Raw genomic sequence first — 15,949 nt, 5'->3', positions numbered from 1 at the left:
CGTGTCATGCCTTCCACCTTCGGTAGCCCCATCCAGAGGAAAATCTGTCCGTGTGGCCCTGTGTGAGGCAGTGCAGGCAGCTCCATGGTCTTCAGCCAAACACTCCCTAAAAGCCAAAGTGTGCCCCGAGGTCTGAATTCTTGACATGAAAGATCAAGGCTGTTGTTTTCCATGTAAACAGGAAGATCAGGCAGTTAAACTGTTTCCTTCAAACAATGTTCCTTCCATGTTTTGCGTGCACGAGAAAAAGCTTGCGCTTGAAACAATCTGTTTGCAGAGTAAAGAAGAATACATACATATTCCTGTTTGTTGTCGGCTTCTTAACTGATCATCAACTTCGTGCACAGACATTATGAATAACCCGCAAATGAAAAGGCCAGCTAATTACCAGGTCCCGCACCAAATGTCAGTGAGAAAATGAAGTCTCCAGATGATGACTGCTACCCTGATCACAGATGTCTGTTTTCTTTCACTGGTCTTCCTGTGGGTCTAATTCTAAGCCTGCTCTAAGTCTCTGCTAAGCCAGCCACCAGTAATGTAGATATATGAGTGACATCCTTTAATTAAACATTCAGTTATAACATAGAGAGAGGAGGCAGCCTTGCGGGGAAGTCATCATTAACCTGGTTATGACACAATTTTCATGGCTGTTGTGATTAAACTTGTAAATACAATGTGATGCTCTCTTGTAATAAAAAGCTCCTTGCTCAATCTAATTGGATTGTTCATCTTGAACTGTGTTGGTGTACGAAATCACTGATGGAGAAACCCATCTCTGTCTGCATGGAACATGGGTGTGACATTCAGCACTCTTCTCTTTTTCTGTTTCCATCCATCTCTTTCCCTCCCTTCCACTCTGGCTTTAGCTTTGTTGTGCGCTCTTTCCGCTTTTCATTTGCTCCAGCTCTTTCTGCAGATCCCTCGTCGTATCTCTCTCCGCATTCCATTCCCTCTTTATGTGCTCAGAAAATACTGAGCATGTCTTCCATCACTACAAAAAGTCCCTGACTGGAACATATTATTGATAGAGAAAGGTAAAGGGAAAAAAAAGGAGATTTCCCCAGCTTCCCAAGTGCGGCTGCCCATTCAATTGTTCTGTCTGCCTTTCTGCTTCTTGATTATGCTCGGCCTCAACACACTCAGGCACCTCAATCAATGCCTCATGCTATGCTGCCACTGTGTACACACCTCCTTGCCTCGCTAGGGTCACACCACCAGGACCAGTGAACATAAGCTGCGCTCGCCATCCTAGGGTCATTAGGGTTGGCTTTACAGATGGATAAAACTGTGTCTAATCCACCATGTAGCCACCAGAAATATAGAGTTTGTGTTTTGATGGACTGTGATATCTACTGCGACTCGTAGAAATGAAATACGGCCGTCATAAATGGGTCATAAATGGGTCATAAATGGGGAATTTTCTGATGTGAACTCGTTCCAGGACGTTAATCGGTGAAACTAGTATGAGGGAGAGGCCGAGTGAGTTATTCATAGACTTTTTGCTCTCATTACTGGCCACATTCTTACTATCACTGCATGTCATAAAATGGGAGGAATACAACCAACTGTTGTCTGGCTTGTCCATGTTTGCTTATGCCTATTGATTGATAATCACCCTCTATGATCACAGTGGCCGTCATCAGGTCCAGCAGCTCAATGGCCGGATAATGGCTGGATTCCCTGGATTCACCACAGCAAGCAGTGACAGCACAACCAACTACTTAATAATTCCTGTGAACTTACTAAACTAAACTAAAGTAAGAATTTCACTTTTTCTTGTTGAGTTTTTTATTTTTCCTGCGAGAAGAGGCAGCGATAATGGTGTCAATCAACCAACAAACACAACCAGACTGAGTGCTGTGAGCAGGACAGGAAAACAACAGATGAAACCTTCGTTTGAAGGACACACACTTCTGTTTTGAAGACATACAGTATAAGGGGACAATATTCTCAGCTTTATTACTCATCGACCACGGTGGGTCTGATAGCAGCAGCTACTCGCGCTACCTTTTCTTCATCATAAACTGAAGACGTCTGGGGTCGACTTGTATGTGTGTGCGTGCCCGTGTGAGTTGTTTGTTGGCCGGAGTGTCAACTCATGCTGGTCGCGCCTGGCAAGTCCATTACTTTGATTGCCGTTTGACAATCTGTCTTTATGACAGGCGACCGTGGAGCCTTGCCATCGATGGAAGAGAAACACATTGATCTATCACCCAGCGACCTCCGGCGGCTCTCAAATCTAGCCCTGCGCACAGATGGACATGTTGAGTGCTTCTCGACAGAATCGGGTATTGATTGCGTAGAAGTTAATGGCAGAGTCATATTTTTCTGCGTGCATCTGACTCAACCCTCCTGTCACCCTTTCTTCCCCGCTATCTGTTCTTATGATTCATTAGCAGCGCCACAGAACTGTCTGTTTTGTTTATTCTATTTATTCTGAATGAGCTGCCAGTTATAAGCGGCTCCATCGCCTTCATCTTTATCTTCCCACCTATAACTCCACTATTCCCCATTGATCTAATCATATGCTCCATCTCCTGTTCTCTTTCCGCAGGATTTCAAAAACAGCACCTGCTAATTACACAGTAAACACACCCAAAAACCAGCCTGATCCCACAAGTTATTTTTGGATTCTTTTTTTATTTTGTCGTGCTTTGTATCTTTCCCCTATAAAGAAATAGTTAGCTATATATCAACAATGACACATGGACTCTAAAATAAACAAGAGTGAAAGACAGGAGAAGAGACGACTAGGCACAGGAGACGAAGAGAGAGAAAGACTGGGAAAGAGAGGAAAGGTAAGGGTGAAAAAAGACAGCAATTTCTCTACAGTAGAACCAAAAACAAACCATGGGAAGTGTACATTTATTTAACATTTACAATTATAATAATAACAACGGCAATAATAATAACATTAACAACAATCATAATTGTTCAAATAATAATAATAATTAATAAAAAATCAATAAGACCTCTGGTTTCTCATAAAGACAAATGAATCTTTTTTTTTTTCTTTTCTTGATTTTCTTTAAAGATCACTGGACAGTAGTTTGTTCGGCTTTGCACCTCTATAGGCTAATATTCTGTGTTAGTATAGTTGCTTCATAATGCGTTTCAATAGTAAACTGTTTTCTCATTTCTTAAAAGTTTCCTTTAATTTATGTTGCTCTTCTTTTTTTATACAAATAAGGAATTCAGAGATATGTATACTTGTTCTGTCAACATGTTTACTGTACGTATGAATGTGTGCATGTATCTGCATATGTGTGGTAGCATTCAGAGAAAAAATATCCATCCGTTTTTTCTCATTCACTCCTTTTGCTATCACTCCCCGTGCCCTCCTTATTAAGACTTGTAACCCTTTTTATCCTCTTAATGACATTCTAAAATAATTACGCTTTCCTTTTATGCCTTAGCAAGTCATATTCATTTCTTCTTTGTTGGGAACGCAGCCCAACACTAATCCTTTCATTATTAGGAGCCAACAAAGGAGGAGCGATAGAAGGGGACAGACAGAGAGAAAGAGAGATATAAGGGAGAGGGGGAGAGGATGTAACAGGTGAACGGAGAGGAAGGAGGAGATGGAGTGTAACTGAAAAGGAAGGAGAACCACCTTTCCCCTTTTTTCCACAAATTATTGGCAGGCCACCCAACAGGGATACCAAAACAGGACAGTCAGTTTGCTCATGAAGTCTTTCGCGGGACTCTGGGCTTACGCACTCCAGTGTTGTTAAGAAATTATATATGAGATGCGCTCAGTAGGCAAGATGCTTTGGCAATTTTAAAAATTTCAATTTTCCTGCACCTAACGCTCAATAGCTCCTGGTCAACTACCCCCACCTCCTCAGCTCCCCCCTCCCTCCTCACACACTGTGCCCACTGTCTCCGCCAGTTAAAGATTGAGCTTTGTGAAATGGATGGTTTTCTCCAGGCATGGAATTATAGCAATCATCTGCCTCTAATTCCCCTTCCACTTTGGCGGCTGCACGGGCAGAGTGCCTGTTTTCTTTGTGTTCCCCGCTTCCTTCTCGATCAAAATAATTATGGCATCATTTCGTTTTTGTCTACATCACCCTCTCCTCCCCGCGTCTCTCGCTCTCTCCATTTCCCCCCAGTTTCTCCGACTTATAGTATATGGCACAGTCGTTAATGGCTGGTGGGTCAATAGGCTCTCTTTTTCTCAGTCTGTCTACGGTGTTGGGGGAGGATATGGAGTGGAATGGAGCGGGATGGATTGGCTGTGTGCAGTATCTGTATACAGTCGTTTTCAGAAGGCCGCCCGTTATGGCGCATTGTATAGAAGTATGTGTGTGTTTGTGTGTGTGTGTGTGTGTGTGTGCGCGTGTGTGTGTATACTGTATATAAGGTGGGAGATAGGGAGGGGAAGAGATAGAGGGATGAGGTCAGAAGAGAGGGGGATAGGGAAGGAGAAGGGCTACAGTAGGTACTCCTTCTTGCCCTGGCTGGCGTCGTTCCCATTGAGGAAAGCCTCCTGCACCTCACCATGTTCATCCAACCCACTGGCCTCATGGGTAAGATAGGAACCTGAGGGAAAAGAGAGAGAGAGAGAGAGAGAGAGAGAGAGCAAGAGGGAGATTGGAGGGGGAAGGTTAGGTGGCAAAGCGTCATGATCATTGCGGCGCCATGCAGCATTGTCAAACCACTCAGCCCTAATATTATTGAGTACCATACCTGTGACTGATTAATTCATTAGTTAACTGATTGTTAGGTCAATACCAAGCAAGAATAGGCTCTCGGGTACGGTACGAGCCTACCGGCACAAATTAGAGGTGAGGGGATGGATGTGTGAATAGAAGAGCAAGAAGAGGAGGGATAGGCGGAGAAGATAATAGAGAATAAAAGACAGGGAGGGAGGAGAGATTGGCAGAGAAGAGTGGAGGGACGGTTAGGCGCAAGAGAACAATGGCACGTTTGCGTCACCCTGAAAACCCATTAAACACATTTTAACACCCCTCGGGTCTGTATGATTAATGATTCGGTGCAATACAGGTTACAGAGAGCAGGAACTGCTCAAGTCATCTTCCTGCTTGAGTGTCTCTTCACTCCAGGGGTGAGTGACACTCTCATTCTCCTTACCACAGAGGTTGACTGGCATGCTGACAGTCTCAGCGGGCTGACGACAAAGTCCTAATGGCCCTGTCTCAACATAGTTTGGTTGTAATGGTCCTGTCTCTGTGCTGATTGGCGGTCAAGCTATACTGAGTGTTGACTGACAGCTTGTCTAGCCATAGGGTAAGTAATGGTTGGTTACTGCTCCAGTTCCCGGATCATTTCTTGGCAGCTGTGGCGCACAGTCGAGGGCTGCCAGCACGGGGGCACTTAAAAAGATAGGGAACGAAGGAAGGCTGCTTTTAATAGATGAGCCTTGATACACTAACATATAGTCATAAAACATGGGGACCACACCTACATTTCCCACCCCACCCTGTCTCTTCCGCTATCCTGGCCAAGGTCGTCCATCATGGACAGTGCCCGCCTGGAGAGGAGCATCCCATCCTGTCTGCTTTGCGGCAACAAGTTTACACCTCAGTTTAAAAGATTATTTTAAAGAATGAGGTTGTTAACTGGCCTGCAATGATATTTTCACAGCATGTTACGCCATTATGGCAGAGAAATGAGAAAACGTGCCTGTGAAAAATGTGATAAAACACTCTAAAATGTGTCCCATTGCTCATGAGCGAAACTTTTGTGTCACTTGGTGTGTGTGTGTGCATGTGTTACCTTTCTGTCGGACGGAGCACCAGATGGTGACGATGAGGACGCAGATGACGGTGAAAACCAGCAGTGCCAGAACGCCACCTATCACCGCGTACGGTACTGCACTGTGAGTCTCTACCACTGCACCGGGATCTGAGAAAGAACAAAAGAGATAAACAGTGTGCGCGGGTGGAGTGCGAGGCACATAAAGGGAAATATGGAGAGAAAAGGGCAGGCAAAGAAACAAAGACAAAGGGAGAGATGGATCAAAAATGAAAGCAGGAGAGATAAAGGGGGAAAAAAGGTACAAAAGTGAGAGAAAGAGAGCACATTAAAGCGCCAGCGTGGGGGAGAGCACAGGGAGCGAGACAGGAGCAAAGAGAAGTCAATATCTTCCACCCAACTTCCATTATCACCTTTCATCACCCCCCCACTGCACAGAACGCCAGACAGTCAGAATGGGTGGGAAAAAGGTGTAGAAATGAGGAGAGTGAATAAAGAAATAAGTATGTCAGCCTCTAAAAACCCATTTCAGCCGAGCACCTGTCAAGACCACGATGCATTTTGAATGGGGGGGGGGGGGGGGGGGGGGGGGGGGGGGGACTTTGAGTGTGTTTACACCCGGAGTGGTGCAGTCCTAAGGAATGAAATCAAACACTTCACCACCAGATGAGTGAAGAGAGATAAAAAGATAAAAAAAAAAGGCAAGTTAAACTCTGTGACATTTTCTAGTAGAAAATTGCAGCGGTAGAGAAATTATTCATGTCAGCCTCACCTTTTACCAACTTTACACAGCTTTAAAGTAAAAGGACTGCAACTCAAACAAAAACAGGGGAATCATGAAAGGAAGCGTCGCTTAGAGTTGAAATGATTAGTAAAGCAAGCAGATATACTGCTGACAGAAAAAAATAAATGATGATAATTCTAATTGATTAATTGTTTGAGTCATTTATCAAGCAAAAATGCTAAATATCCACTGAGTTCCAGCATTGCAAATGATTTTTTTCTCTCTTTCAATGGAATAATTTGGGTATGGATCAGACAAATCAACCAATCAGAAGACATCGCCTGCGAGCTCTGGTAAATTAATCGATTAATTGAGAACATTATCAGCAGATTAATGATTAGATAAAGCAAATTTAAGACCAAACGTGTGTCTGTGTACAGATTCAACAGAAAAAACTGTCTGACAGCACAGAGTGAGGTGATGTTGAGGAAGAGAAAGACATGGTTGGTAAAGTACAAATTAAGGTAATTTGTGCTGCTTTTGTGCAGCTCTTCTAGTCTGGACTTAAAGACCGAGACAGAGTCTGAGTCGCTGACGATAACAAAATCTTTTTTTTTTTTTTTTTTTTTGATGGGGCTGTGGGGGTGTAGTGTAAGAGCCGGTGTGGCCAATAGGAGGCAAGGACATGGAGTTATTGATGCAGCTCTTGGACCTTGACAGAGCGGAATTAAAACATGAATCATTAATACAGTGCTAACACATAGGGATCAGGAGAGAAACAGAGTGATGGCGGAGGTGAAGGAGAAGAAGAGGAGCAGGGATTGACAGCTGAAGAAAAAGATGATGCACTCCGGTGCGTGTATATGTTGGACAAGTGTCTCATTTAGCACTGTGACAAAGTGCATCACATTCCCGCCTTTGTGTATGATCAAGTGTTGCAAGGCATGTGCGCACGATAAAACGAATATCAGTGCACCTAAAGGCACGCAGGGCATGTGGGATTCAAATGCGATAGGATCGAGCAGGCAATATTTCACAGGAGATGAAAAAGCAAGGACTTAAGTGCTACACCTTTACCTCACGCCACCCTGTTTGTCATCCACCGCAGCCCAAACTCCACAGGAAATGACTGACAGTATTAAAAAGTGCGTTGTTTCACCGAGGACACCATCAGATGATGCATCGCCATCGACTAACTGTTCAGGCCGTGGCTTTTCCTATGACTCTTTATGACATCTCCATACATGCCCAGCAGGTGAACCACATCTCCCTGCTACAGACGGCAGCAGCAGCAGCAGCAGCAGCAGCAGCAGCAACAGCAGAGGGACAAGAGGGACGCTCCCGCTCCCTTCCATTCATCTCTCTTTATAAGTAACAGAGGAGAGGAGACAGAGAGCAGCCGAAGGTATGGAAAGAAAGGAGGAGAAGAGATGCCAGTGAGCATATGTTTGTTTAAGTGTATGTATGAGATGAATAGACGCTGTAGATGAAAAGAAAGGGAAGCTACTGAAAGAGTGAGTGGTTTTACACACACACCCACACACACACAAACACACACACTCGGGGTAGCAGAGTTATACCAATCAGCCTTTCTTTCTCCTGCTGTGTAGCATTCATCTGGGAGAATACGATTAGACAACCACCTGGATCCCTGATCTTTATTTCTCTCTCTCACGCTCCCTCTTTCTCTGCGTAAGCGTGTGTTCGTGAATGTGTGTGTACGCAGATAAAAATGTTTGTGTAGCGTCCTCCACCGTCCCTCCGGAGGCCGGCGTCAGTCAGCTAAAAGCTGGGTGTGTTGCCAGTTCCTTAAACTCTTAACGCAGATTCATCAACAGTACCCACCAAACACCAAGAGACCCACCCCAGACACACACACAAAGTGCTGACTGGGCAATGTGTGTGTGGGGAGCATCAAACAGTCAGTGATAAGAAAGAGGGAGAGAGTGGGTAGATGGTGCACCATCCGAGCATCTGCAGGCACGTACGCCCATGTTGATGCAGGGCAAAGGAAGGCTGCAGCAGGAAAATGGTGTGTGTGTGTGTGTGTGTGTATGTGTGTGTGTGGTGGTGTGGGACACCTGAGAGTCGTCAACTGAGCAGGGGAGTGAAAGACACCAAAGGAGAGCAGGGAAGGACGAGGAGAGGGATGGAGGGTAGCAGAGGCAGAGTAATAAAGTGCGTGTGTGTTACCTTTTGCGTCCGGAGCGAAGCTGGGTGTTAGGAGGGTTGGGGTGGCGGGATGGGAGGTGATTGGTTGGGTGGTAGGAGTGGGAGGGACCGTGGTAGTGATTGACACATTGTCTACAGACAGACAGGGAATGGGATGACACACACACATACACAAATGCTATTATCTACAACATGCAGTGACATTTCAACCAAGGCTTTGCAGGGTTTTATAGCAAAGTCACTACTGCCCATAAAACACAACACATGCTTTATTATTGTTGAATATTAATTGAGCTTCTTGGCTGCTCCCCCTCAGCATCCCGCTCTTTAATCATTGGACGGCAGTCTCCAAGACGGCGCGCCTCTTCCGACGAGTTTTGAGGAGGAGAAGAAAATAAAAGGACTGGAGGAAAAGACTTATTTCAAACATGCTGATCAGCAATTGAGGCCGATGCCATTTCGATACCAGAGACAAATGTTGCTAATTATTTTCCCAAATTGACTGTGTGTGCGAAATAGAATCGATCTCGACCCCTGACAAGAGATAAAGACAAGGACAAATGACATTCCTTGGCAGGCCTCTATGCTGGGGGGTTAAAGGAGACATTTACAATGGGAAAGACATGCTTTAAAGCAGGGGCTGAAGAGAATTACACCTGGCAGATTGACATTCATCTACGAAGCAATTGGAATATATAGGAACACATTCTCTATCACTGACACATTTTCTATGGTACAATGGCAGGGGAGACAGAGACATTGTCTGTGACAGATGCATTCCCAATGGAAAAGTGCCATGCAGGGACTGTCTCATTCAATGCCGAACAATAGCTTGGATCTTGACACATTCTCCGAATCAATGGCTGAGACACAATGGTAGGTAGAGAGGTAGAAAGAGACAAGTTCATATTGCTGGTAAAGACAAAAATAATGGCTGACAAGAACTAAAAGGGAGATGAAGGAGTGGGTGTGAATGTGTGTGCCTGTGTGTGCGCATCAGCACTTTAGGAGTGAATAACATGCCATTTCATCAAACAATCGGTATGAAAACGCAAGGTGCGCGCTAGTCTGTACTCAAAGTCTCAGGACACACACACACACACAAACGTGTAGACACACACACACACACACACACACAATCACACCTTGTTTTGAAATACATGCAGGCTGGTGCATGCACATACACATTCCACATGCTCACGCACACTTACACACAAATGATTAATGAGCCATGCACACACACATACACCCACAAAGTCATACAGGAACATACAGTACACACACACACATATGAATGCAAACACACACACACACACACACACACACACACACACACTGCCCTTTCTGCTCAGGAGTAATTTATTGGTAAGTATTCCTCTGTCTCTTCTCTCCCTTTCTCCCACTGGCCCTGAGATCATCAATCTCTTTTTGCACTCTTCTTATGTCAGCACTATACCTCCCCCGTCCTGTGTTTTTTTTTTCTTTCTTCAAGCCAAGCACGGCCTTCTTCTCTCTGTAAATATATGTACATGATGCGGAGTGTACTTTGTGTTTGAGTTTTCTGTGAAGTAAAGCGAGAGAAAAAGGGAAGGAAGCCTGGACCAGACAGAGAGAAAGAGAAATTACCCTACAATTATCTCGGTGTGTGTGTTGCTGCTCTCCTGTATGAGTGCATGTATGTTGCGTGTGTGTGTGTGTGTGTGTGTGTGTGTGTGTGGTTGTCACTTGAGCCTGAGGATTAATGGCCGGGGTCGCTGCGCTAATTAACTGGACGCTGATGAATTTCTCTTGACTATCACAGACAACATAAAAATAGTTCTTTCTAACCATTTCCAACTTTTTTTTTATCATGCTACCAACATCTCTCACTTCTTTTTCTTTGCTCGACTTCAACCAAACTCTCTTCCCCTCATTTGCACCCTCCCTCCTTCACTTTGCTTAATTCGGTTGCGTCTCCGGTTTCATTCCTCTGTGACTGCGTTCCCTCACTGCCTCTCTTCAACTTAATTAAGGAGAATGCCATACAGCTGTCGTTCTCTTGGCCGATAGCCCCCCCCCCCACATCATATTGTTATTCATTAACACTATATGGCTGCCAATCAGGCACACAGCCCATGTTATTTCCAGGGACGGATGTGGTGGCACTTGCGATAATGACGTTTCTCCTCGTATCTCCTTCTCGCAGAAGTGCGCCTGAGGATACTGCGCCACCATTTTGGATGAGCCCTGCTCCTCTTTCATGTTCAGTGTTCCTGATTATAAGGGCCTTGCCCAGAGCAGCGGTGGCTCCAGCTGTCAATCAGTGCATAGAATGTTGGTTATTGGTCAGAAGGCCACTGCTGAGGCCATGTAGGCCAACACTGATTGGCTGGAGACTCATTTAAAACATACTCAGACATCAGGATAGCTGCGTTGTCATGTGTGGAGGAAAACAGTAGTGGAGACAATTCGTTTTTCAAACAAAATTGACGCTGCATTTTCTCTGTCTGGCTTCCTCTGCCACTCGCCCCCAACCTTTTCCACTTTAATTCTCATTCTGTGTTTTTTGAAAGTCTCACTTCATTAAATTGAGGTCTAGGTTTTTCATTCCAATTATCCTGACGGCTCATTACAACAGCCGAGGAGAGACAGACTAATCCCTGGTCACCTAGTATCCCTCACTGTGTACCCATCCTTCCATCTTTCTATCACTCCCTTCTGTTTTTCTACGAATCTTTCTGTAAATCCATTAGTCTATCTATTCTCCCCCTTGCTCACTTCCTGCCTTGTTTTGCAGAAATACACACACACATAGACACACACACAGACACATACATGCACGCATTACGTATTTGCAAACTAACAATTCTTATCTCCCCATCTCTACCTCACCCTCTCTCTTGCTTTCTCTCTCCATCTCCCACAATCTCTCATGCAATTCAATTCTAATGGGTTTTATTGGCTTGGCGATTCATCTGAGTGCAGCAGCTCAGTCCAATTACATAAGGGAGCCCTCCGGGCTTTCACCAGACAATCTACAACATTCTCCTCCCAGTCACGTGCACACACATTCACGTGCACCTTCACCTATACACACACATAAAAAAAAATTCATTTTCTCCTCAACAATGGTGGCACAGAGATGAAACAACCAACATAGGTGCAGATTCTCTCTCTCTGTGTGTCTGTGTGTGTGTGTGTGTGTGCTGTGTGATTCATTGAAAACCATTTCTCACATTTACATCATTAGTGACTTTCAGAAAGTTGCAGAAAGTTAATTTCATCCTATTAAGTGGTGCACACACTTACATTTACAATAATGAGAAATATCTCACTCTCTTTATCTGCATCATAAACACATCAGAGCACACACACACGCACATACACACACACAGACACACACACAGACACACAGAGCTACACACAAGTGTGACCAGTCAAATAAAGCTCAGCCTCAGTGCATCACGTCTTTGCCACGGCCTCCCCGGAGAATTTTCCACCTCTCGCTCTCTGTTCTCCTTCGCCAGCATTAAGCCCGTCTCCCTTCATAAAGTGGCAGGGCCTGAAAAACCTGCGACAAATTGGCAGCCACTTTTGCCTGAGTTTGTACCCAGTGTACGGACCCTGATGGCAGATAACTCTCACAGAGGGACGGTTGACATGAAATGAGAAGGAGAGCTTTCCTGCACCTGCAATGAAATGGTTTCTTTTCTGCTGACTCATCTTTTACAAGATCCTCCAGTGCTCCCTCCTTGCCCCCATTCCTCCCCCAAGTGCACTCTGGGATTCCCTCAGGAAAGGCTCGGAGCCAACTAAACTGACACTCCGTTTATCTGACAGGCTGTGGGACTGAATGCTAACCTGCATCTGACCTCCATCGTCCTTCGCCTTTCCCTTTTCATCCCTCCATCACTTCCCCTCTCCCTTCCTTCCTCCCTCCATCTGTCCCTTCCCAGCTCCTCACTTAGCCACATTTGCTTCGCTATATTCTCAGACACCTCGGCCCCCTTTCAGTAAAGAGACTGAACTGCAGCTGAACCAAGAACGGAGGGCAAACTGGTGGCAAGGTGAAAAACAGTTGAAAGGTTGTAGGAGTGGAGAGAGGAAGTGGACAGGTGGTGTGAAAGAGGCGAGAACAGCGGGCACACGAAAACGAAAGGAAGGATGTCGAGGAAAGGAACGGGGAAGAGGGAGAGGAAAAACAGAGGAGTGGAGAGAGAGAGAGAATGGCTTGAATGAGCTCCGACAGAAACAAGAAATAAGCTCACAGAGAGTGAAAAAGTGAGGCGCAGGAAAAGGAATAAGTGAAGAGCTTTGTTTCAAAATGAGATATTCACTATTTGACACCTACTATAACAATGTGGGTGCTGGAGCGAAGTGTTATGAGTCATCTCAACATATTTAACAGAGTGCGATCATATTTCTTTCCAATATCGACTGGTGAACTTGTTTAATCATCAGAATGCAGCAGTTCACTAATGCCACATAATCCACGGTGGTTTATTTATTTATTTTTATTCATTTACAAAGACGCACATATCACTGGGAACATTATAGCCTGAATGCAAGAAGTCTGACACTTTTCTGAAAAAGAATTAACGCCAGATTATTAGCTGTGACATGCAGGAAAATCAAGAGTGACTTTCAGCCGTCTGCAGATTAATATGATGGCTGAATCAACAACTCTGAGCTCTTTGAGATAAAGGTTGAAACAATCTGCCCAGTGGGCGAGAACATATTTTTTGAAGTACAGCAAACCACCACTGATGTGGGGCTACAGTGGTAGGATTTAAGAAGCTGATTGTGGAAATCCGTGGTGCAGAGCAGAGGAGCTGAAGCTTGGCTTTCGTTGGTTATGTGGATTTCTGGTCTTTTATGGATTTTGGTGGAGGCAAGATTCCTTACTTTAAATGCACCCTTTTTACACAATAAGAGCAGATAAGGAAAAAAAAAATAAGCAGGCTAAATCAAATTAATGACCAGCACAGAGCAACGGCATGAAATAAATAAGACACATGATGAAATGTAGGAGAGACGAAATGGCACAGAGTTAAACAAATGAGGAACGCAGCTGAAAAAATGGTGAGGGAGGAAGCTGAGGAGGAGGAGGGAGAAAAACAGAGCATTTTTCTACAGAGGTGGCAACGCACATCAAAGCTCGACATGTCTAACCTTCTAGGATAGAGAGAGAGAGAGAGCGAGAGACACAGAGAGGGAGGGAAGTGGGTGGGGATGTCACCTTTCATCTTGCCACCGTTGCCACCCTGATGCCTGTGGAAAGCTGCCATTATGCGTGCCGTTTGATGCCAGGCATGCTTGTACAAGAGTGCGCGATTGTTGATTGCGAGTGTGTACGCGTGTGGGAGAGACGGAGTGTTTGTGTGCTGGATAGATGAAAAAAGCAAAACAAAAACGTTACATAAGATATCATGTCTCTATTCCCTCCACCCGCTCCTCCGCTTCTGATCTCCAAATCAGGTGCTTGGGTGCAATGACGGGAGCAGCCGGCAGGGGATAGGAGGGGTGGGGTGTACATCAAAAGGGCAACCAAACTGAGTGACAGTAGTGTGCATGTAATTAGGCCAAACCACAAAACTACTGGATCTGAAACCGTAGACGCCTCTAATGATGAGCTAGCTTTGCGTTTTAACTTTGCTGGTGTCCCATTAAAACGACACAATTCCAATTTTGTCCTTTTGACTGCAAGTTTACTACCTTGTTTCATGTGTGGATTGCACAGCATTAATGCGCATCAAAACCTTGTTTTTGTGCTCCACACTCAGACAGAAAGTTTGCCAATTTGTCACATTTTCCCGAAAAAATAACTTTACGGTGACACAAGATGTTCATGTGATGTTGCGAGCTCCACCGTCATCCTCTTTGAGCCACGGCGTGCAGTTTATCTGGGTCAACCTTCATTAAGAATTTAGCAACCAACGGCGAATCTAGGTGCAACATCTCGGAAAACTTGTGAAACCCGACAACAAAAGTCCCTTACCCACATCTCGCTCCCCCTCTGAAACCTCTGCTCGAGCAACAAGCAAAGTTGATCCGCCTGAATTTTAAATGCAACAGATGCTCCGCTGTTGTTTCTTGGCAAATGTTACCATGTAAAACCCAGAGTTTCAACAGATCCGGCTTTAGGTTAATACTCCGCATTGTGTGCTAACATCTGTCGTCTTTCTCTCCTACGTGCCTGCTCGCATTGTGAGATTTATTTAGTTGTCACAACGTCTTGAATCTTTATTTATTGCATCTGAAGATGTAAGTTACTCTGAATTCCTTGAAGAGAGGATTGGGTTACAGGGGACATGATAAATTGGTTCTTTACAAGATATAGCCTGAATAATGATGCTGGTGACTAGTATCTGAGCATGGTAGCCTACGTCTTCCTGTGGAATCAATATCTCTGTGGAATCAATTGTGCAGGAGGTTTAGCAAAGGTTTCCTGCTGTGTACAAAATCAGGAAAACAAATAAAGCTGAAAGACAGATGAGACAAGCGTCACGATTTAATGGCTCTATTACCCAGTGCCAGAATAGCCAGACTCCAGAGATACTGGGAAGATAAAGGGATTGATACATTTAAAGAGATTTCTCAAAAAGAAAAAAAAAAAATCAAAACACATGAACAAGAAATGTAACAAACAAAAGATCCATTGAACACAGAATAATTCAGAACTGTTAACGATTGCCTGGGACACATGGACTGGAAATGAAAACAATAGAGAAAAAGAATTGATGGAGCAAACTTTTCAAGCACTTGTGGAAACTCTAAGAACTTGCAGCGCATCACAAACTTGTCGCCACGGTTACTCACCATACACCAACAGGGTGTAATGATCAGCAGCGCGTCCGTAGTTGTTCTGGGCCTGGCACAAGTACGTCCCGTTGTGCGATTGGCTGAGACGGGAAATCTGAAAGGTGGGGCCGGATATCTCCGCCCTCTCGGGTAAGGTGTCGTTAATCTTGGACCACTGAATGTTCCTGGGCCTGACGGGAAGGAGACAGAGAGAGATGCAGGGTTCGAATGGTGCTGAAATGATATGTCCATTAAACGACTCGTCCAGAGGAAGATTTGTGATCACTGATTAATTGTTGAAGTGGTTTATCAAAGAAAGAAGCCAAGTTCCAGCTTCTCAAATGTGAGGATTTACTGCTTGTCTAACACAGGAAACTGAATATCTTCTGTTCGCAGGATGTCACCTTTTGCTCTGGGAAATGTACCTATGTCTTACTATTTTCTGACATTCTATGATGACTTCTTCATTAACAGAAAAAAAAAATCAATAGATTTTAATTGATAATTGAAATAACTGTTACTTGCAGCCAAAATATTAAAAAATCCAACTTC

The 15,949-nt window shown here is 44.6% G+C and overlaps 1 protein-coding gene across 4 annotated transcripts in view; it reads right to left on the bottom strand.

Annotated features, from left to right (window-relative positions):
- Nucleotides 1–2,620: 2,620 nt before the first annotated feature.
- The window catches only part of cadm4 (cell adhesion molecule 4), a 148,150-nt gene continuing 134,821 nt past the window's right edge, over nucleotides 2,621–15,949 (bottom strand). For 2 of the 4 annotated variants that reach the window (XM_041943364.1, XM_041943361.1), the window contains exons 6-9: nucleotides 15,416–15,588; nucleotides 8,639–8,749; nucleotides 5,743–5,871; nucleotides 2,621–4,545 (exon numbers count right to left, since the gene is read on the bottom strand). In XM_041943364.1, coding sequence (XP_041799298.1) covers nucleotides 4,436–4,545; nucleotides 5,743–5,871; nucleotides 8,639–8,749; nucleotides 15,416–15,588 — 523 coding nt within the window. In that variant the 3' untranslated portion in view covers nucleotides 2,621–4,435. Of the gene's footprint in view, nucleotides 4,546–4,692; nucleotides 4,772–5,742; nucleotides 5,872–8,638; nucleotides 8,750–15,415; nucleotides 15,589–15,949 lie in introns of all 4 variants that reach the window. The other 2 variants (XM_041943363.1, XM_041943365.1) reach the window with 2 other exon arrangements.

Source organism: Chelmon rostratus, chromosome 8 (assembly GCF_017976325.1).
Source record: "Chelmon rostratus isolate fCheRos1 chromosome 8, fCheRos1.pri, whole genome shotgun sequence".
Lineage (NCBI taxonomy): Eukaryota > Metazoa > Chordata > Actinopteri > Chaetodontiformes > Chaetodontidae > Chelmon > Chelmon rostratus.
Note: the sequence above shows the minus strand (reverse complement) of the source record. Positions and strands in the feature narration are given on the sequence as shown.